This window comes from Sebastes fasciatus, chromosome 5 (genome assembly GCF_043250625.1).
Source record: "Sebastes fasciatus isolate fSebFas1 chromosome 5, fSebFas1.pri, whole genome shotgun sequence".
Lineage (NCBI taxonomy): Eukaryota > Metazoa > Chordata > Actinopteri > Perciformes > Sebastidae > Sebastes > Sebastes fasciatus.
In genome coordinates, this window is record NC_133799.1 from 18,178,714 (window position 1) to 18,201,135 (window position 22,422).

Consider the following 22,422-nt stretch of genomic DNA (forward strand, 5'->3'; position numbering starts at 1 on the left):
AAACTTATGAGCTCATCTCTGGTTAAAACAAGGGATGCACCGATCTTACTTTTCAGTCCCGGTAGCGATACCTGGGCTTTGGGTATCAACAAAGCCTAGATAGTGCCTAAGCTATTGATTTGACTGTAAAGATTTTGCATGCAAATCACTACACCCAAAATTGCACAAGCCACATTACCCTGCACACCACAGGATTTGTGTTTAATGTGGTATGCAAATCAGATGTGGTTCATATGGTGTTTCCAGTCTAACAGAAGCTAGTAGTGAGCAGCCATTGACACAGGAAGCTTAATATACAGTAAAGCTGCCCCCTTTTAATTGATTAATTGGTTAATCGGTCGTTTTGGTCTTAGTCGACTAAGATTTCTTTAGTCTATTAGTAATTTTTTAATGCTTTTTTTTCATGCTGAATGACTTATTTCTAAGAAACCTATGAGCTCATCTCTGGTAAAAACTAGGGATGCACCGATCTGACTTTTTCAGTCCTGATAGCGATACCTGGGCTTTGATTAATAAGCTGTATGCCTCACTGTGTGGAGGTGACTGGGATCATTCTTTTATGTGTAAAGCAACATCGGACTTGACTTAAAAAAATGCTTTCTTAACATTGTAAAATGAAATGTAATAAATAAATATTAATATCACATATACATATACAGTATGTGATATTAATTTAACACATATGCTAATTCTTATTAAACTAATAAGTCGTTTACTAATAAGTTGGTGAAAAATCTTCAAACTGATCAGGAATTACAATTCAATTGTAAACCTTTTTAATGCATTTAAATTCCCGTCTATAATGTATATAGTATATAAACATAGTATTGAATTGAATTGAATAGATCGGCCACATTGTCACCAATACCTGATCCAGCTATTTGAGTCAATATCTGCCCGATATCCGATCCAGTATCAGTATCGATGCATCCCTAGTTTTGGTCTTCGTTGACTAAGATTTCTTTAGTCTATTAGTCATTTTTTATGCTTTTTTTTTCATGCTGAATTATTTTCAAGAAACTTGTGAGCACATCTCTGGTAAACACGAATCATGTGTGATTCTTTGTGGAGAAACTCCATTTCACAGATCTGTCGATTAAATCCACTCATCGATTAGTCGCCAAATTTTATGAGTGTTAGACTAGTCGCTTCTTGCTTCTCTTTTACCTTCAAATCTAAAGTTAAAGTCCCTTGACATTGACTGTTAGGTTGATGACGACCTTATAAACAAGACAAGTTAGATGACCACTCACCGGATAACAGAGGCAGGAGATTGTCTTCACTTCCTGATGACTCTTTACTAATTTGACTTACTGTGATAGTTATTCAGGCTTTATTTTGGCTATGGTGTAGACACATGACTGCAAGTATCTTACTGTAAACTAACTCCAACTGCCATTTAAAGTCAGAACTCTACATGTTATCCTCTGAATTTAAATGTTTTAAGTGTTATTCTGAATTACTTATAGATAATCCAGCATGAGTCTGGCTAAGTAAAGCTTCTCTCAGCTGTCAGCAGTTCCCTCGTATTCCTGTAGTCGTCTTCCACATTACTGTAGTTTTATCTGCCTGTAAAACACGGCTTAAATAAAGAAAAAGAGGTTGTTTTAATTAAGTCTGCTACAAGGGAGACAGCAGTCTCCTGGTGTCTGTCTGGTCTAGAAAAGGCCTTCACTGAGGTGGCCCACTCTGGGAAATAACTGTCCTCCAGAGAATAGGCTGTGCCATCCACAGACTAATTTTCATGTTTAAAGAAGAGTAGCAGAGCCATTGTGCGTTTTTATAAAACGTTATATTGAGGGGTAAGCTGTTTTTTTTAATTACATTACAACTACAGTTAAGTCCAAGTTTAGGGTTAAGGCCCAGACACACCAACCCGACATCAAAGAACTAGCGATGATGAAGGCCGCCCGTTTAGTCACCTCACGTCGCCTTTGTCTCGGCAAGAAAGTTGCACTCGAACACACCGCAGAGACTACAGCCAACGGCTGAGTACCACGTACGCTTTGCGCCTGCGTGAGATGAAATAACTCTCTACACCAGCAGGTGGCGGTAGTCTGTATTCGTCGTTCAAAAAGGGAAACCAGAAGACCAAGGACTGCGGATATACAACCTGTTGTTATGATACGTACATGAAACAAAGCAGCGTTTGCCGACCATTTTCACACTACTTAGCATCATTCCAGATGGCCATGTCGTGAAAATATCCGTGTATTGGAATGATCAGATGAGATGTAGATGAAAAATGAGAAGAGCCTTCTGTGTTTTTCCTCTTGACTTATTATTATTTGGCAAAAAGTAAGTTAACAAATGTTTGCCTTAACAAAAGTATGGCTTATAAAAGGAACATAAACACTTTTTCATTGTCAAATCTTAATTGAAAGAATAGGTTTTCTACAGTAATTAGTGCAAACAAAAAATGCAGCTTTGTTATTTTCATATAAATATGATGTAATTATAAACTAAGGCCATCAACATAAATTGAAGCATAAGCTCAACCAGAACTATACTTAAAAAAACCCCAAAAGAACAGCATAACATATGTCTCAATTCCCTGATTATCAGCTCGTTTTTCCACTCAAAAAGTGCAGTATTTGGAAAGCAATACGGTTGGATTTCTGTGCCATTGTGTTATTTAAAAATAATTAATAAATATAAAACGCATTACAGGGATTGTGCTGTTGCCCCTCTCCAGTTTCCAATCTGTCACTGCTTGTGTCAGTGCATCAGAGAGATGTTCACTGTGTTGCTCTCATGAAGGCGGCGCGTCTGCAAAACATAACTTTTTATCTCCCACTCTGAAGTGATGTGGTGGGCAGCCAGTCACAGTTCAGTAATTTTCAGTAGCCCTGGATGTCCAACTGTCTGTAGTAAGAGCTACATTGTCTGTGTTGGACAATTCTTTCACAATTCCTTGTCGTGGCTGTTTGGGAATTACTGTGTTGCTTAAGTGTCGGCGAGAGGGAATATTATAGTAACATCAAGTAACATTACGTTAATCATATGCTGAAATCCAGCGTCCTCCACGACTGCCTAAGGCTGCATATCTTTCGCTACAAACCTCCCCAATGCTTTAGTTATGTTTTTTGCCATGTCTGAATCTGCTTGCAGAAGCTGTTTAAATGCTGCGGGGAGAAGGAGTCGCTCTTTCCTTCCCGACTCTCTTCTCCTTGCGCTATCAACGGACACACCGGGGTGATGTCTTCATAAATGGCTTATCTTATTGGAAGTATTGCTGCTAGCATAAACCACACGTGTTGCACAGTGCTTACACAGTCCACCACTTTTTTCCCGTCATTTTCATAGGTGACACTAAATCCATAATGCTCCCATAAAGCAGAGCGAAACGATGCTGGTGGATCCTGTACTTTATCGTGTCCACTCGCCATTTCCTAAACTGACTTGACAGCCGCACTCTGCACCTCATCTGTGCCAACTAAGAAGGAGGCTGGGTCACGCTTCATCAACGCGTCATATCTTTGGGGTATAACACATGCGCAGTAAAATCTGGTCTGCACTCGCCGAAATTGAGCCAATAGCAACGCACGACCGCAGCTTCAGTTACACTGTGCATGTGTTATACCACATACCACAAGACCCATGTCCACCCGTGTCCCAGCCTCCTTCCATAGGCCTTGATTTCTAGTGTGACAATAAACGGGAGCCTAACTCTACATGAAAAAAATACACAATCAGCCTCATAACTTATTTCAAATGAACCAAACAATACATACACGCCCCGAACCCTGACTAGCGAGCCGAACGGTTTGGATTTTTTACCTGAACCATTTTTTATCCCTAGTAAATAGTATGTTGTAGCTGAAATGAAACAGAAAGGCAGTGAAATTATTAGTCGTCATTCTCCCTCTCTCATTAAAGGTACTGCAGTGATTATCAAACATATGGTCATACAGAAGGTACAACCAGCTGTTGTAGCGTTTATCTGATTCCTGATCAGCACAGAGAGAGCGTTGATCCATATGGGAGAGGGTTGAGGGAGTGGCGTTACAAAACTTTTGTCTCACTCGTAATTCATAAATACATTTGATCTGTGTGTTTGTTTTAAATAATGAATAGTTGCTAGCTAAACTGTTATTGTTGTAGTTAAAAGTTTTTTAGTATATGTCATATTTTGTTATGTGTTTTATGTATTTACTAGATTTTATGTAGAGGTCTGTTCAGTGTTAAACCTGCTTGAAACTGCCAAAGTGCACAAGTTATTCTTCTTTTGGAGATTTTGGCTATTACCATGCAGCTTCAGTTGCATTACTACCACCATCTGGACTGGAGTAGGACCAAGCGTGATTTGCATGTAGCCTGGGAAAACCAAGACAGATGCAGTCAGATTTCTGATCTGGCAAACTCAGATACATATGTGAAGCTACAGGTAAAAAAACGTGTATTAACTCGCGAGTTTGTTTAATACTGCTACAGCCTGACTGTCAACCGATACTGGGTTTTTGAGGTCAATACCAATATTGATATTTGAGAAATTTAAAAAATCTGATACCTGTTTATCAGTTGGGCTCTAGATACTACTAATCATATTTTGGAGGTGAATAAGTCAGAGTGGCTTAAAGGGGACCTATTATGCTTATGTTACTTTCCCCCACAGAAACACTGCTCTTGAGCTGCCTGAAACGCCTTGTTTGAAGTCCTGCCTTTTCTTCCGTAACGTGGTGATGTCACCAAGTAACATCAAATCTGTGATGTGCAATATCATTGTTCAATATTGCGATGACGATATTACTTGCGATAAATAAACAAATATTGAAGTGTACATATTAGCTATACCTATGTCAGGAGGGTGAAAAGAGACATTTTTTAACATTACAACATGTAAACATGTTCTAGTACAAACCCAAAATACATGTACGAACCTGAAAACAAGTATAATAGGGTCCCTTTGATAATGTTGCTAGCCACCAGTTCCTATGTCGCCAAGACACCAGTTAGTCAATATGTGTATAATAAACCAGATAAATCTATGCTAAGCTATTTAACTAATATAAAATAAGAGATATCAAACTACTAGAATCTGTTGATATTTTGGTGTAATGTGACGTCTCAGTGTGACTGAATGCTACGAGATATCGAAGCACTGCTTCTCTACTTGTAAAATGGCTAAAAAGAAATGTCATGGTTGGCAACACACTAAAGACATCTGTTGATTCAGTTGGCTAACATATTGCCAAACATTGATTAGAAATATAAAAGTGTTGTTGGCGGGGAAACGTACTGTTATTGTTCTTCTTCTTTTCCTGCTCACAGCTGAGATGCTGGGATGGTGACTCATTGAAAGAGATTGATTTGGAAGACATCCCTTTCCTGTTCTTGCAAATCTTTTTCTGATGAAAAATGCTAAAGTACAAATTGCAGGAGACATTTTTTTTGCTTCAGCTTGTGATGGCAGTCTGCTGTCACATTATTTAAGCTTGCGTGAAAAGGATCTAAGCACTATGTAGCTGCTACAGTGTGAGTTATAGCGCACTCTGGTTGTCTCACTTCATTTGGAAACTATTATGGACGTCTTTGATCCTTTTTATAGACCTTCACGCATAGGGTAGCTTTTTATTATGTTTTTGGCTGTCTTGAGTCTTTTCTCTACACTACTTCTCTGGCTTGTGACTTCTTAAATTCACTGGATTTCATATTTTCACTAATTGGTTGAAAGAAATAAACTTTAACAAAGAGTTTTGGTGATTTGCTTGCTAATGTTTTTGTAGAGCAGAAACCAAATATTTCAGTTCACATTTGTTGATTACGCTGGTCTAAATTGCAAATGTAACTCAAAAGCTTTTATTTAAATGATTATAGTTTTGTTTGATGCAGTGTGAAATACTAACTTGCGACCTATAAGGGCCCAGACACACCAACCCGACGTCAAAGAACCAGCGGCGACAAAGGCCACCAGTTGCGGCGACAAAGGCCACCAGTTGCGACGCCTTTGTCTCGGCCAAAAAGTTGCACTCGACCACACCGCAAAGACTACAGCCAACGGCCAACTACCACGTACGTTCTGCGCCGATGTGAGATGAAATAACTCTCCATACCAGCAGGTGGCAGTTGTTCGTATTAGTCATTCAAAAACGGAAACCGTAAGACTGAGGACGGCGAATATATAAGCCGTTATGATGCGTACATGAAACAAGGCGGTGTCTGCCGACCATTTTCACACCACTCTCACTCACCACTTAGCTTCATTCCACTTAGCTTCATTCCAGGTGGTCATGTTATTGTGAAAATATCTGTGTATTGGAATGATCCGATGAGATGAAAAATGAGAAGAGCCTTCTGTGTTTTAACTCTTGGCTTTACTCGTTGGCTTGCTTTCCTCACGTCCGTTTCTCTTCTTGTGCACTGATTCGTTTAAGTTGAACGGCCAATCAGAGTGATTTTTCTCACCGACGGGCGCCGCCGCCGCCAATTCAACATGCTGAATCGGCCGAAAAAACTCTGACACGGGCAGACTAGAGCCAACGGTGCTGGACACGCCGCAAAAACTAGGCCGACGGATGCTCACTGACGGACCCAAACTGGCCGACAGCCGACCGTCAGCTTGGTTTGTCAGGGGCTTAAGGAGCATTGCTGGTTTTGTACAATGTTTTAAGCAGAGGTAATTATTCCAGCTGTTTATCAGCTACAGGCTGGCTTTCCTCAGTGTGGTTAGCTAGTGCATGGTAGACATGCAGGCTGAGGAAGAGTCAGGGTCAGAAGAGTGCTCCGCCGCCTGCTGTAGCTAATGAAAGTCACAAGTAATTAAATGTGTACAGCCGGAGAGCCCAGGGAGCTGCAGTAACAACACCAGTTTGTGAGCTGTCTTCAGTAAATTCGACCTTTTTTCAAAACATGGAAATGAGAGTTTGTTAGTGCAAACAGCTGATTTTCACATTGGTATGTTCACTTACTGGAATTGGCAGATGCACAATAAAGTATACAGAGGATGTGATGATAAGTTAGGTTCCTGTGCAATGACGAAGTTACCAGTAATAGGCCCTGTCATTTCCCCCGATCTTCAATTTGATCATCTTCTATAACCCTTATGACAATATATTTTCATGTTCTTGTGATATTTTTCTCAGTATGATGTTATACCAAGTTATTCTATTATAACAAGAAACTTAACTCTGTGGTTGAGGTTTCTTGTTTCTGAGGATGTGGTAATAACAGAGAAAAATACGTCATAACATGAAAGCATCTTTTAATAATACAGAAAAGTTCATGTTGCGCATTGTGCAACAGTGACTCGAGACAGTGAGTGTAACTTTTCCAATGTGGATCCACTGTTGACTTAAGATTAAGTCAGTCATATGGATGAAAAACCTGTAAAACGTGTACTAATGCAGTACTACACAAATGCTGCATATGTTTTCTACTCCTGTGGAAGTGTGTTCATATGGTACAACCCTGTTACAAAGCGGGTAACTCAAGATCATTTGACTTAAATCAGTTGTGGCTCCAACATTAAATAAGTCATCATTGTGTTCGTTTGAGGACCAGTCTCTGACAGTTTAATTGTATCACCCAACAAAAAGCCATTTATTTAATGCCTAGACAGGAATTTTAAAGTCTTACACTATGAGCCCCTCAAAAAAACATTTTGATAGTGCAATACAGAAAAACATTAATAATACTCGATTTTGTCACTCTTATTATTCTTTGTCTTACTTTTTTATTTGTGGTACAATCATGCTCACGTTTTGGAATTACAGTTCTCGTGACGCTTTGGGGAATGTGAACAAGAGATATAATGTTGCCATGGATTCAGTAAGTTACGCTGTGTGCTACAACATGAGCCTTGTTTTTTAGCCTATATTTGTGTACATTTTGGCACCATACAATAACAAAAATATCGACAAATGGCTCAGTCACAATCAGGTGAGGGTGTCTGACTCTGTGAGCATGCTAGGGCTGACCTTAATGCTTCAAAGCTTCCACCGTTGCCATGGTAATCAACCTCCAAATCAGTATTTGAATGCTTATTGTTAGGTAAGGCAGGTTTAAGTATGTAATAATACTGTTTGTTGTATGTAGAGGTGTGTGTATAGACAGAAGAACAAATGGTATTCGGGACACACATGGAAAGTGTGTTGTAAAAACAATACCGCAATCTTCAAAAGTCCCTCAAAATATTTCACATCAGATTTCCTGAGAAATTTACTAACTAACATACGGTACTAATTGTATGTGCTTGTTATTATCAATTTAGACTATGTAATTGTATCACAATATCTTGATATATGATTTCCTCATAAATAAAAATAATAAAAATATAAATTATCATATTGAATTATCGCCCAGCCCTGTTGCCAAAGGTTCAACATACACATATATAGGTTTTTCAGTAATTTTTAGTTCATCAGGTAAATAGAAAACATGTATATATTTTCAAGGAGGGACTGTTGAGTGTTGATGCACGACTCAGCAGAAATACTATGTCTAGTTCAGGGAGCTACTACAGAAGAACTTAAAGCTGAGAGCTAAAATAGTTTGAACTTTTGATCTAGTTTTGTCATTCACCTTGTCAAACCCGGTTACCTTCTCGTGCCTGTCTGGGTATTGAACTCGGCGCGGTTATGAGCCGGATTCAAATCCACAACATCAGGAGCACATTCTGTACATCTGAGTGAGCTAAGGCCTCGGGCAGCACAGGATATTTACCTGAACTCATAATTGAAATGGGAGTCAGGATGCTGTATACACACACACACACACACACACACTGAGCACACACTTCATCTGTCAATGTGCACACCGCTCAAACAGGTTGGTAGTATCTGGGTTAATGAGTGTTTGTTTTTTGGCAACACCCAAGGATGTCTCATGCATGGAGCCTACCTACGCCTATTATGGTTTCTCTTAGCAAGTCTTTCAGTAAGCCGAGCAGATAAGCCCTGTGTTAGCCATATTTATTTGGATCCCTGTTAGCTGCTGCCAAGGTAACGGCAGTCATGGCAGAGTTTTGTAGAACTAACAAAACTGCAGACAGTACAGATGAAAGACATACACACACTGAGAGGATAAAATGAACCAAAAGAGACTTGTGAGAGAGTGTGTATGTACAGTGGCATTGTGGGCCATCATAGGACTGCCCTGTGGAACCCCAGCTATCCTAAGAACGTATATTGCTAAGAAGTGAAAGTCAATTGTTCGTTCTATTGCAACATCAGCGCCCAGCAGCAAAGCTACGCTTCCGCCATTTCGGGCTGAAAGCGACTACCGGACGCCGGTAAAAAATAAAATCTACCTACAAAGTGCCATACAAAAGTAAAACAAAATGATTTCTATTTTATTGCCATAATTTTAGTTTCTCTACCAAAATGGCCTTTGTTAAACAATGAAAATATTATAAATATGCATACTATTATAACTATTTACTTACTTATTTATTCAACGTTTTTGCCCCGGACGCTTCCCAGAGGAGCATAAAGTGAGCGATGGACATAAATGGAAGTTAGAAAAAAAACAGCACACAGATTTTGAGAGCAATCTCAAACTTTTTCACGTCAAGGACCTCCAAAATAGATGAACAGTTGACCACAGACCATGGATGTATAAGAGGTTGTGCACTGTGCTTTTGCCCTGCGTGTAAAGTAGTAAATAGCCTATAACTACATTAAATTCTGTCTATGTCAAACGACTAGCTACTGGCCGATAGCTGGTAGTTTGGGGACAGAGACGTTAATACATCCACCACGGTACAGGCTTACAGCATACAGCCCATGGGTGTATTGTGAGATAATAAAAGTGATGTATTACAGCCTGCAGGAAGCTGGCAGAACCGGATCTGTCATATGAGCGTGCAGGGTGGTGCAGTCCCGTGGGTCTGATGCACGTTCATTATGCCAAGGAAAATAACTCTGGATTCAGCTATTAGTGAATTTTACAACTTTTAGGACATAATGATTTAAATGGGGGTTATTTAAGTGTTCGTACTGGGAAGTTGATTTACCTAAAAAAAAAATCATCCTCTGATTTACAGATGTCTCTTTATACATTCATGGCAATGGACTCATTGCCGTTTTCATTCCAAAATGGCGGCAGCCATCTAGCGGCCATTGTTAAAAAAAGCACCAGAGTTTCGCCTCTATGCTTCTATACTCTTTGAGCTATCCTTGTGGGCGCTTGCACTGCTGAAGGCAGAGTTGGCAGATGCCTTCCTGTATCCTCACTCCCACAACTGTATGTCTAACAGCACTGACTGACTCTGAGCCAAGGTTGATAATGCTAATCATCACCCACGTGAGCTTATTTCCCAGAAATCTCAAATTGCTAGACTCATGCAGCCTGACCTGACGCTCTGGTGTGCGACTGTGCCAACAAACTGCCAGTTAGTTTCGACAAATGCGCATTGGTTTATGTTGAAATAGTTTTTTTATGAACCATGAAAGTCACATGCGCTTTCAGTTCTGTTCCACTTAGCAGTAAATTGTGTCTAAACAGATCAAACCCTTTCAACCTGGCTCTACCAGTGGGATACTGAATACATTTTCATTACGCTGCTCAATAAATTACAGCCAGGACATCTATTTATTTCTTGACCCAATATGACTCGTGTGGCACCATTTTCCTGTCAACAGGAAGCATTGCCAGCCATTGGTGGTCTATCTTTGTATGAATTTCGGTGGGCATTAGGTGATTATGTCATCCAGTTTATTGCTGAAATGATTAGTTTAATTAATTTGCTGATTAAAAGAAAATTGGTCGGTGATGGTTGTGATGACTAATAAGTCATTTACATTTGCTTTTAGGCGTTGCTGCTTTTCACTGTCATATTTAATTTAAAGGTCCCATATTGTAAAAAGTGAGGTTTTCATGTATTTCTTGGATTATAAAGCAGGTCTAGGTGCTATATAAATACTGTGAAAGTATCGAAACGCTCAATCCACAGAGAATTCAGAAACTGTGCCTTTGAAACAAGCCGTCAGGATTTCTGTAATTTTGTGATATCACAAATATACAATATATAGATCATTTCACAGTTTCAAACGTAAACTAAATGTGTCCCAGTTTATTCACGGTTGCAGTGTATGCAAAGAGTATAGAAGCAAAAAGGTGAAGCTCCAGTGCTTTTTTGACAACAGCTGCTGCCGACATTTTGGACTGAAAACGCTTTATTATATTTATAATATTTAATTTTTCAACACAGACCATTTCGGTAGAATATGACAATAGAATATAAATAATTGTTTTACTTTTGTACGGCACTTTTTAGGTGGACGTTTTACTGGCGTCCGGTAGTCGCTTTCAGTCCAAAATGGCGGAAGTGTAGCTTTGCTGCTGGGCGCTGTTGTTTGAATGGAACGCACAATTGACGTTAACTTCTTTGCAATATATGTTCTTTGGTGTATGTGAATGACATCAGCTGACAGGAAGTAAACATGAACCCAAACCGTTGCCTAGCAACGCAATTCCTTTGAAATGTGCTAAAATGGAGCGTTTCAGACGGAGGGTAAATCCAGGCATATTTGGGCAGACAATATGAGGAAAATAAAGGTTTTATTGAACAGTTTAGCATGTAAACATGTTCTAGTAGAAACACAAAATCTAAGTAGTAAGTGAAAATGAACATGATATGGGAGATTTAAAGTAATTACTTTGTTTTTTTGCTGTTGGTCAGACAAAATCAACTTAAAAGCTAAACTCAACGTGCTCGTTTTGTTCAACCAACACTCCAAAACCAAGACACTGTAATTAATGACAAAAGACAATAAGCACATCCTCACATTTGAGATGCTGAGAATATTTGGCATTTTTGCTTAAAAAATGACAAACAATTAATAGATTATCTTAACAGTTGCTGATTCATTTTCACAACACACACAGTATACCACCGCTTTTACAAGAGCACAAGACAGTAGCTTATGGTAATGATGTGGATGTCTTTCACATAGAGAATCCAGCATATTGCTGGTTTATCTGGATATTGTAGCAGATTTCACTTGTCGTGTGGAAATGTGTTGAGTCTGTTCCAATGTGACATTATGGCTCTTTATACACTAGGCAGTGCTTGTGCAAGATTGGCATCTAGCTGGCATAACAAGTTAATGCAGTGTGACTAAACTAGCTCTCGAGTTAGTCCGGTTTTCACAATATTGCTTTAAGTACAGCAACTGCTGCAATATCAGCTCTGATTAAGTCACAAAATGTGATGACTAACGTTCTCTGCCTCGCCTGTTCAATGTGAAACTTTCATACATAAGAATGTTGTAATGTTTTAGTTGTGAGTATACCTGTACTGTAGCAGCCATCCCAGCCATCTTTTTTAGAGGCGTATGTTTCCAGTCCTGAGCTTCTGTGCCTGGTAGATGAAAAATTGAGTTTCACAGTGTGGTACGAAGGCAAGACAGGTAGGTGTTCGTAGTTCTGCACTGTTTGTCTGGCGGCTCTGTTGGTTGAGCAAACTGATGTTGACACACCCAGAGTTTCTGCAGTTATGTGGCAGTCAGGCCTGTGAAAAACTGGCCAGTGCTCCTCATGTCACCGCCTGTCTGGCTGCTTATTACAGACACGTATGGTTCCGTTAAAAACTTCTCATATCATTTTATGTCTGAGGTCACGGTTGGGAGTTGTGGCACTTGTTTTTATCAGTTAAGTGCCTGTGCGTTTGTGCATACAAAAATCAAACAGTTCTGGATACCTAAAAAGCTTCAAAGTTCTTCACACAGAAATACATCACCGCTGGGCAAGTTCCCAACTAAGTCTTTGACTAGGAAGAAGGAAGTGAAGTTGAAGACTGCCGCAAAACCTCTGTCCAGTGGGAAATACTGCTGTCCCAGTACAACTGGTATTTTGATGAAATGGGAACCAAAATAGGAAAAATGATTAAATTGACATAGATGTCCTTTAGAAGGAAAAGTATGCCAGGAATTTTCTCAAAACTGGAATAGAGATCCTGTGCTTGCTGCCCCCCTCTCTCTGTCTCTTTCTCCGTCTTTCTCTCAGCATAGATCTAGATGTGCTCTTATAATCCCCTTGCTCCTCACAGACATATTTCAAACATTCAAATACAGCACAAGAAAGGCTCTGGTCCTCATCCCTCCCACCACAGTCATTACAGTGAATAGATGAAGATGTAGCTGTAAATGCCATGACATGGACCGTGTCAAGTCTGTGCCTGGTGCCCACTAGTCCACACTTAATCGAATATTAATCGCGATCACAATTTTGGCTTCCTACAATTTAAATGAACATAATCAACTGCGTTATTGACGTTTCAAATGCGTGCTCCGCTCATAATCAAATCAAACGCTTCTTAAACTAACAGCCGGTCACCAGGGGGTGATCGAGATGTTGTGACTTCACATTTGGGGAGCTGTCATGTCGTTGCGTGCGCACCCTACAGCGGCAGCCTGTGAAAACTTTCCTGATTGTTGCGGTTGCAGTCCAGAGTAGATAGAGTAATATACTGTATATTTGACCAACTTTCTGAGTTGGCCGCACCCTTTTTTTTCTTTTCTTCACTGGCTCAGTCGGTCTCTCCCTGCCTGCACTTTCATCATCAGCGACTTCTGAGTCAGAACCTCTCATTGTCTCTCTCTCCTCATTTTGCTTTTTAAAGTAATCAGCTATTGACCGCGACAAGACCTTCTTGTTGTCAAAACCCTGTTTTGTCACTTATTTTGGACTTGCAGGTGTTACAAATTGCGAGCTTTATGTCTTCTTTACACACACTGACAGCGAATGTTAGAAGCTTTTGGCCAAGTGGGTAGGGGCTCAACCTGCAGAGCGTCACTGTTGTGACCTGTGAGATCACCGCCACCGTTCTGTCTGCGCTCAGCGTCTCCTCTGCTCATCCCTCTGTGTGCGAGTGCAGACGTTCCACAAAGACCCTCTCCCCCTAAATAGCAGCGATGTGTGGATGATGTATCTGCGCATTATGCATCGCCTCTCCAGCAGTGCCTGGCTGCAAACCCCATGTGTAATTCAGCATCTGGAGGCTTCCGCTCAGCCCTTTTAAAATAATCGTCAGTTGCAGCCCTAATTTCAAGGCTGTTGTAATATTAGTAGATTGATATATTAAAGATGTTGCTTTTAACATTTTCACCCATTTTGTACAAGGATGACACTATTTATCAGCCATCATATACGGCAATATCTATGAATCTGTCAGTTTCGACTGATGATATCAAGGACTGCTGTAGCAGAAATTATGTTATAAAATACAGTGCGTGGTTACTCTCCATCGTCTTGTTCCTGCTATCCACCTATTACTAATTTCCTTTTCTTTTATATGTCCCATGTGGTCTTGTCTCTGTAGCTATACATATAAGCAGTGGGAGGAGGATTGGTGGGGGTGGAGGGGTTCCATCTCGTGACAGGAACAGTGACATGGGAAATTAATATGAAACAATTTTTCTCTCTCTCTCTCTCTCTCTCTCTCTCTCTCTCACACACACACACGCACACACCCTCTTCTCAAGCAAGCAGAAGTTACTGTATCCATAGCAGCTGTACACTGAAGCATCTGCCAATATGGCAATCCAAATAGTATTGTGACACTGCCACTCAGTCCATGCAGTCTTAGTCTGCAGATGCTGAATCAGTCACTCATTCTTTCGATGAAACAGTTTGAGGATAGTAGCCCAGAGATCTAAAAGTTCCTTAAAGGGCGTGTCCATCTGTGATCTGAAACGCTCTCTCAGCCGTTGCAAAAAGCAGTGATGTAGGTTTCCAAAGAAAGCTGAGCAATAAGGTTATGAATAATGTGAACGCAACCACTAGCTGAGTCAAATGTGCATGTGCAACTCTCAACAGAGATGAGAAGGAAGCGAGATGGCTCACTCCTTAGCTTCTTCCATCATCAGCAAATGAGTTGCTAGCTTTACTACCCTGAAGTGGCATTTGACTTGGCCCGGGCAAGCGCGCAGTCCTTATTGTTGAACCCTGTACAGTACTGAAGTAAATGTATTTTGTCTAGGGCTGTCAACTGATTAAAATGTTTAATCGCGATTAAGCGCATGATTGTCAATTGTTCATCGCAAATTAATCCCACATTTTTTTATCTGTTCAAAATGTACCTTAAATGGAGATTTGTCAAGTATTTGATAATCTTATCAACATGGGAGTGGGCAAATATGCTGCTTTATGCAAATGTATTTATATATTTATTATTGGAAATCAATTAACAACACAAAACAATGATAAATATTGTCCAGAAACCCTCACAGGTACTGCATTTAGCTTAAACAATATGCTTAAATCATAACATGGCAAACTGCAGCCCAACAGGCAACAACAGCTGTCAGTGTTTCAGTGTGCTGACTTGACTATGACTTGCCCCAAACTGCATGTGATTCATTAGGTTTTCTAATTTCATATGATGCATCTTCACTCTGTCTAGCTTTAAAACTGAGCCCGCTACAACCTAAAAATCACAAGTTGCGTAAGTGCGTTAAAGAAATTAGTGGCATTATAACGAATTTGCGTTAACGCGGTATTATTGCGTTAATTTTGACAGCCCTAATTTTGCTACTTTCCCCCACTGCCTAAAATTGATAGTAAGCAGTTAGGGCTTGCTTGATGTGTGAAACTTGTGTTTGTTGAATCGGTGATTCTCAGCATGGCAAATTTAACCCCAATAGTTCCTGGTCCAGCAGAACTGGGTAAGGAACAGGAACCTTTTGGGATGCTGAATCTACGACTCAGTACTGTAATCTATGTTCCTACGATCAAAATGTTCCTGGAGAGGCTCCTACGGGCGAAAAAGGGCCACTAGACCGTCATTCAGTCATTCAGTCATTCAGTCATTCAGTTCCTGTACAGTCAGACAGGCCTTCAGCAAACCTCTCCCAACACTGAGCTGAAGTGGACAGAGCTTCCTGTTTGATGTGCTTGGGGAAGTTTTAAGGAATCATTTACTTTGAGCTCCCTTCTCCTCCACTCTGTCACACTTTGCACCTCCTTCCTTTCCCTCTCGTCTCCTCGACTCTCTTTTGTTCTTTCTCTTTCAACGCGGATGCCAAACTCTGCTTCAAGTTATTACTCTTCATGTAAACCACAGCTGAAATGTCTGCTGTGGCCTCCAGCTGGCCCGACCCAATGAAAAGCATCTGTTTCAACTATTTTTTCCTATTCTTTGTGAGTTAACGGTTAGTTGGATTTATTACAGAGCTGTTGTATCAGTTTGCTTGAGTGTTTAGCAAGGTGTACCTAATAAACTGAGTATTTAAATCTTTATAAAAGTGTATTATCATGTTTAACAAAATACACAGTCACCACATATTCATATAAAGTACATAGTACAATTTAAAGGTTCTTTTTGTATTGGTTGCTGAGAATTTTTTATGGAAGCAAATAATGGACATACAAATTTGAATCTTATATTAAGCAACTGAATACTTAAATTGAACAAGTGACCTAGGTTTCCTAAGTAAGCTAATCATGAAGGTGATCAACAAGGTTAAGAATAATGGGAATGTTAGCACTAGCTCAATCAAAGTTAGCTAAGTTTGGAAGTGACTGAAAGGGTTAGTTTGTATTTTTTGAAGTGGGGTTGTATGTATACTCCCACATTCTGTGAGGTAAAATGACGGTTTTGTGAATTGAGTCTGCTCTGGTCTTGAAGACTGCGATATAACGGCTTCAATTACTGTCAGAACGGGCTGTCTGACAAGGTAAAGCATCTGTGGACGGGAGCAGCAGAAAAACTTATTCTAGACACCTAAAAAAATCAATATCAGCTTAAGTGTATGCTATATTTAGAATATCTTCACCGCTTTACCTTGCCATCAGACAGCTCTTTCTGATGAGGGATTGAAGCAGCTATATCGCCGTCTTCAAGACCAGACCAGACTCCATTCACAAAAACAGTAATTTTACCTCGAGGAACACCAGAGTTGCTGGTCTACCGCTGCATCAACCCGGTTAATTTGTTTGTGTTATTGTGTGACCTTCGGATCAGAATTAACGTGGCGTCCACACAGCAATACATTGCTTAGCTTCCGTACCAGTAATCCTGTCTGTTTCTCCAAACTGGAAGCATGTCGAACGCCATCTAAGTTACTGTATGTAACGTTAATACAATGACTATAAGGATGTACAGTATATATACTGTACATGTAGCAGCGTCATCATGCAAAAAACTACATTAGGTCACGTCAGGAAGTTTTTAGAAGGGCTTGGGAGAATAGCATTTTGTCACTAAAACATACATATTTTGACCAAAATGTGGATTTGAATACATAAGGAAAACCACTGTGATGCTACAGAACGATATAAAAACCTCAAAAATAATGGACAGTCCCTTTTAAATACGAATGAGTTTATAGCATTGACAGATTATACTTTGACAATCATCTCTGAATTCATGTGGTCGGAATTGCCCTCTTTTAAAATTTCAGTTGATTTAAAGTTGTGCAATTTCAAAACCTTTTTTTTTTTATTTTAGGGTTCACAAATTCAGATAGAAAGTTCCCAATATTCAGTGGAGAATAAGATGCTTTATAAGGTTAAAATCTCTGTCCATTATTTACTTTCGTAACCGTTTAATTCCCATAGGCTGAGTAGAGTACCGGCTGTGGACATTGTGGGATTAAGAAATGCTAAAGTTGCATGTTTGACTGGGCTCTGTGGAGACGTACTGAAGCCTATCAGCTGGTGTTTTCTGCCATGTATTTATGAGTCCAGGACAGGAGTTGCCATGGGAACAAGCATTACCCCTCAGGAGTAGCTCCAGCGAATGTACAGTAGCTTGTCCGTGAGAAATGCTTCTGCTGGGTTTTCCAGTCAGGCAGGAGAACAATGGGATCTGTTGAATTAAGCTGATCATGCCTACAAGACATGTCAATTTTTATTCATATTGTCCAATATCACAAATCACAAATTTACCTCAGGGGGCTTTACTATATGTACAGCATACGAAACCCTCTGTCCTTTTTGTCCCCTCTCTTCTGGTTGTGTGTGTTTGGAAAAGACAAAGCTGATGTATCTATCGCATGTTAACTCCCGTTATTTCTCTGCTTGGAAATTATGAAAGCATAAAATGTACTCTCAGTATTTTTCTTTTCTTTACTCCCTCACATCCCAGTAACACCCCTCCCTTCTCTTCAGCTCTTTAGTCAATGAGAAAGTGAACTCTCCGGCGCTGTGTCCTGACAATTGCTATTTATGTCCCTCTCTCAAAGACATACTCTGTCTGAAGGGGAAACTCCAATATTGCCTGACTTGCTTTCCACAGTGAAAGATCCTGTCTGGTTAGAGGGCAGGCGGCGCTCGGGGCACTCCTTCACTGTACACTGAACTGTGCTCTTCTGTCAGCGACAGTCAAACTTGACTCTTGTCATCCTTGGAAGACATTTCAGCTACTTTGCCTTGGGAATACCAGCTGTACTTTATCACACCAATCACATTTCTTTATCTAATCAGCCACTACAGTTCTGCCTACACAATGTGGCTGTAAACACTATCAGCGTCACTAGTGTTTTTTTTGCATGTTTCCTTTTTCCCCAGTTTGGCCAGTTCCCGATGTGCAGCTTTCCTGTCACACTATTGGACACAGTGTATGCTAATAGGGCTGGGACGATACACCTATCTCCCGATTCGGTACTATCACGATACTTGGGTGCTGATTCGATATGTATTGCGATTCTACAAGTATTGCGATTCGATTATAACACTAGACCATGGGAAAAAGTTGAATCATGCACTTCTAGGGACTTTTAATTTGAAAAATATCTAAATTGATTTAGTAAAAATGTTTGATTTTCAGCAAGTATGTAGACTGAGATGTCCTGAAGTCAAATAAATCAGTCATTGTCAAGCATTATTTATAAAAACAAATTCCAGCAACCCAAAAATCAAAGAAAACCGACATTTCCCTCACAAATTACTGGTATCTTCTTTTTACTTCCGCCAACTTCGCCAAGTCCATCGCTAGTTCTCCGTAGCTCTGTGCTCTTTATACATCCATGGTCAGCTCCGTTAGACTGTATTTACCATAAATGTCAGTATATGGTCCCTTTTAAACTAGAGAATAATTTGATTAGTAGAAAAAGCAATCTGCAGATTAGTTCATAACAAATAATTGTCGATAGCAGCCCTAGTTGAGATCAGTAGAACAAAGACGAGTGAAAGATAGAAATCAGAGAGAATACGTGTAGCTAAAGCTGCAGTGACTCAGACTTGAATGTTGGGAGAAGTGAGATGGAGAGATGAGTGGTGGAGAGCTCAAGCAGGGTTGTAGAGGAAGAAAATAGGAGGTGGAATGGGGGTGGAAGAGAGAAGGATTGCTCTGGAGAGAGAGCTACATACATGTAGTGAAACTAGAGGTTGAGTTTGGGTTAGACCGCTACCTGCCTTGTCTTTTGAATGTTCCTCTTTTTTTTCCCTTAAGCCTGGGTTGGTAGTTTGCTCGCTGAATATGTCCATATAAAGATACAGAATCTGCTCTCTTGGAGAAGTTGGTGTGTGAGGGATCTGTGTATTTCTTTCTCTGCGTTTTCAAGCAACTTTCCTTCCCCATGACTAGGTATATCTGTGTGTTTATGTATGAGTGCATATGCATGGTCACTGTGATACAAAATTGGAGGAGTGAACTCGGTTCACCCGGCGTTTTGTTGAGCTGAGGTGAGCCGTGCAGTCCTCATGTGGTTACTCTGGGCTGCTCCACTTACCCAGACTGTCAGTCAGGCCTCTGTGGTAGCCAAAACAAGGAGTATGTTTCATTGTTTACATTGCACATCTCAGAAACATTTCACATAAGTTTTTCCTGGCTCAAAACGAGGTGGAGGTGGTACCATCATCCTGACCATGGACCCTCTAGGGGAAGAAAATGTTGTACATTTTAAAGTTAAATGCATCAATCTGGTGCACTTTGAAAGCAAAATTAAGAGACTAGATCTTGTGCTCTTGTAAACAATGTTGTGCTCTAGCAGTGGTGGACTAAAGGCTACTCAAGTTTTGAGTTACTTGTACTTTACTTGAGTATTTCTATTTTATGTAGCTTTGTAGTGCACTTCTACTCCACTACATCTCAGAGGGAATTGTTGTACATTTTACTTCAATTATTTATTTGACAATATTTGTTACTAGCTACTGTATGTGTATGTGCAGGTTCAGATTCTTAATATGAAATAAAAATCAACTAATAAACTGGTGTATTATTAAGTAGTATATCATTATTAAGCATACAAAGTAGTTAAAATGAGCACCTTTACCAGCTGCAACATTAAAGTGATGAGCACATTAATGCGTCAATAATTATAATACAATAATATACCGTAATATATTTTATTGTAAAACGGGCCATTCTGCATAATGAGTAGGCTACTTTTGGTTTTGGTACTTTAAGTATATTTTGATGCTAATACTTTTATACTTCAGTAACATTTTGAATGTAGGACATTTACTTGTAGGAAAAAACAAAACAGACGGCTCGTTTCTTCTTCTTTGGCAGTTTTGGCAGCGCCTTTCTTGTTTCATTGTGCTGATTACGATACAGCGCCACCGCAATGGCGTAATGCCGCAATTGCAGTTACAAATGACGGAAATCGAGAAAGTGCAATGCATATTAGAAAATAGTGTTTTCCATGAAGACACCCGTCAGAGTTTTGTCGAGAGCTGGAGGCGGGGCGCCTCGTAATTCTCTATGCAGGAAAAACCCTGCTTTAGACTTTTGGTTTAGCTTCTTTTCTAGAGAAGATTTTACTGTTTTAATGGAATAAAAAGGTAATTTAACCATATGTGAACCAGGAGCTGACACCATGTGGAAGTAAGGACCGTTCAGCTGAGCAGCCTGTACTGGTAAAACACAGAAAGAGACTTGAGTTGGCATTGTGGTCTGGCCCACTGCCTGGGGGCATGATGGTGTAGATTCTTTCACAGCCTTGTGTATCAGCAGCAGGTTGAAGGAGGACAGGCGAGGTCAGCCAGTTTATTACCACAGAAATATGAGTTATATAAAAAGGCTACATTTTGACCAAGTTTGTTATGCTTTGTTGACTTGTTTTTATTTTACTGCTTGGTTTGCTCTTAGAAATACATTTGCTGACTATGTGACAGAGCTACTAGACGATGCTGCTCCCGTCTACAGCCGCTTTATTTTGCTGTCTCACAGCCCTCTCCGACGGGGAACTTAAGCCGTTATATCGCTCTCTTCAAATCAACCAAACTTGATTCACAAAAACAGTAATTTTACCTCACAGAACACGGGAGTATTCATACCACCCCACTTAAAGCACTCAGAACTAACACTTCTAGTTATTTCCAAACTTTGCAGAGCTAATTTGACAACAGCTAGTGCGAACGTTCATATTAGTCTTAACCTTATTGATTAGCTTTGATTAGCTTAATCTGGTAACCTACGTCACTGCTTTTTCAACTGCTGATGGAGATGGACCCGCCCATGTCTCATTTTAGTTTTTTCTTTTCTTTCCAGTTGTAGGTCAGCACTGTAGGATACTATAACTTTCTGTTTTGCTCCCGGGTCACGCCAAGGCTGGGAAGACAACTGTCTTAACTATTTCTTGTGTCCATTTATGACCATTTTTCAGTTGTCGGCTAACCCTTTGTCCTCTTGTCTTCCTTTCAGGAACTGGAGAGAGCGGAAAGAGCACCTTCATCAAGCAGATGAGAATAATCCATGGGTCAGGCTACACAGATGAGGATAAGAAGGGCTTCACCAAACTGGTCTACCAGAACATCTTCACCTCAATGCAGGCCATGATCCGGGCAACTGAGACCCTCAAGATCCCGTACAAGTACGAACAGAACAAGGTACGTACAATGTGTACTAATGTTGTGCAATGTGCAAGTTCCCACTTCCCCAGAGCTAGCTCAAAGTTTAGTTCACACGGATTAAAATGAACTAGTTCACGTTCATAGTTCACAATTTTGAACTAAGTTCACAGTCCCAAAAATGAACTAGTTCATGTTATTTTCTTCCATTTTTTTCTTTAAAACTGGTCACATGCTGTGGCGTAATAATTCTCAAAACCCGTGCACATAAAAACCAGGTGCATGCATGTGATACGAGCGCACCGAACAGTATCCACGAGCAGAAAAGCATCCTTGGTTCGGAGCATTTATGCTCCACGTACACAAAGGCGGTCCCGCAAGCATGGGGCTGTGACGAACACAAGTTCGACCCTCCCTACGTGCATATATACACGTACATAATATACTCACCAATTACTACATTTCAAGGATTCAAAGATCATTTATTGTCTTTGAATCCATGTCTTTGTGGTGATTGACTCTGCTTTCGGTGGCTATTGGTCCAGCTGGTCTGGCTGGATGGTTCGAAGATGCCATTGGCAGTGGTCTACTCAAGGTCCGCTGCACTTTATCCAATCCCCACGCTTCCTTTTCCGATGTTGATGACTGTATCTCTGTCATATTCCATACGTGCTCTAGTAATAAAGACAAAAAGACAACAAATTAAAACAAAATGTATTGAAAGTTCATGGGAGCTACCAGCCGCCG

At 40.2% G+C, this 22,422-nt stretch overlaps 2 protein-coding genes across 5 annotated transcripts in view; both read left to right on the forward strand.

Moving 5' to 3' along the window:
* Positions 1-19,460, forward strand: part of LOC141767810 (C2 calcium-dependent domain-containing protein 4C) — a 111,141-nt gene extending 91,681 nt beyond the window's left edge. For all 3 annotated transcript variants that reach the window (XR_012593939.1, XR_012593937.1, XR_012593938.1), the window contains one exon: positions 19,446-19,460. The gene's annotated coding sequence lies outside the window, so the exon portion shown is untranslated. The remainder of the gene's footprint in view (positions 1-19,445) is intronic.
* The window catches only part of LOC141767812 (guanine nucleotide-binding protein subunit alpha-11), a 41,479-nt gene that overhangs the window by 1,609 nt on the left and 17,448 nt on the right, over positions 1-22,422 (forward strand). For both annotated transcript variants that reach the window (XM_074635456.1, XM_074635455.1), the window contains exon 2: positions 21,530-21,714. In XM_074635456.1, the coding sequence (XP_074491557.1) occupies positions 21,530-21,714 (185 nt within the window). The remainder of the gene's footprint in view (positions 1-21,529; positions 21,715-22,422) is intronic.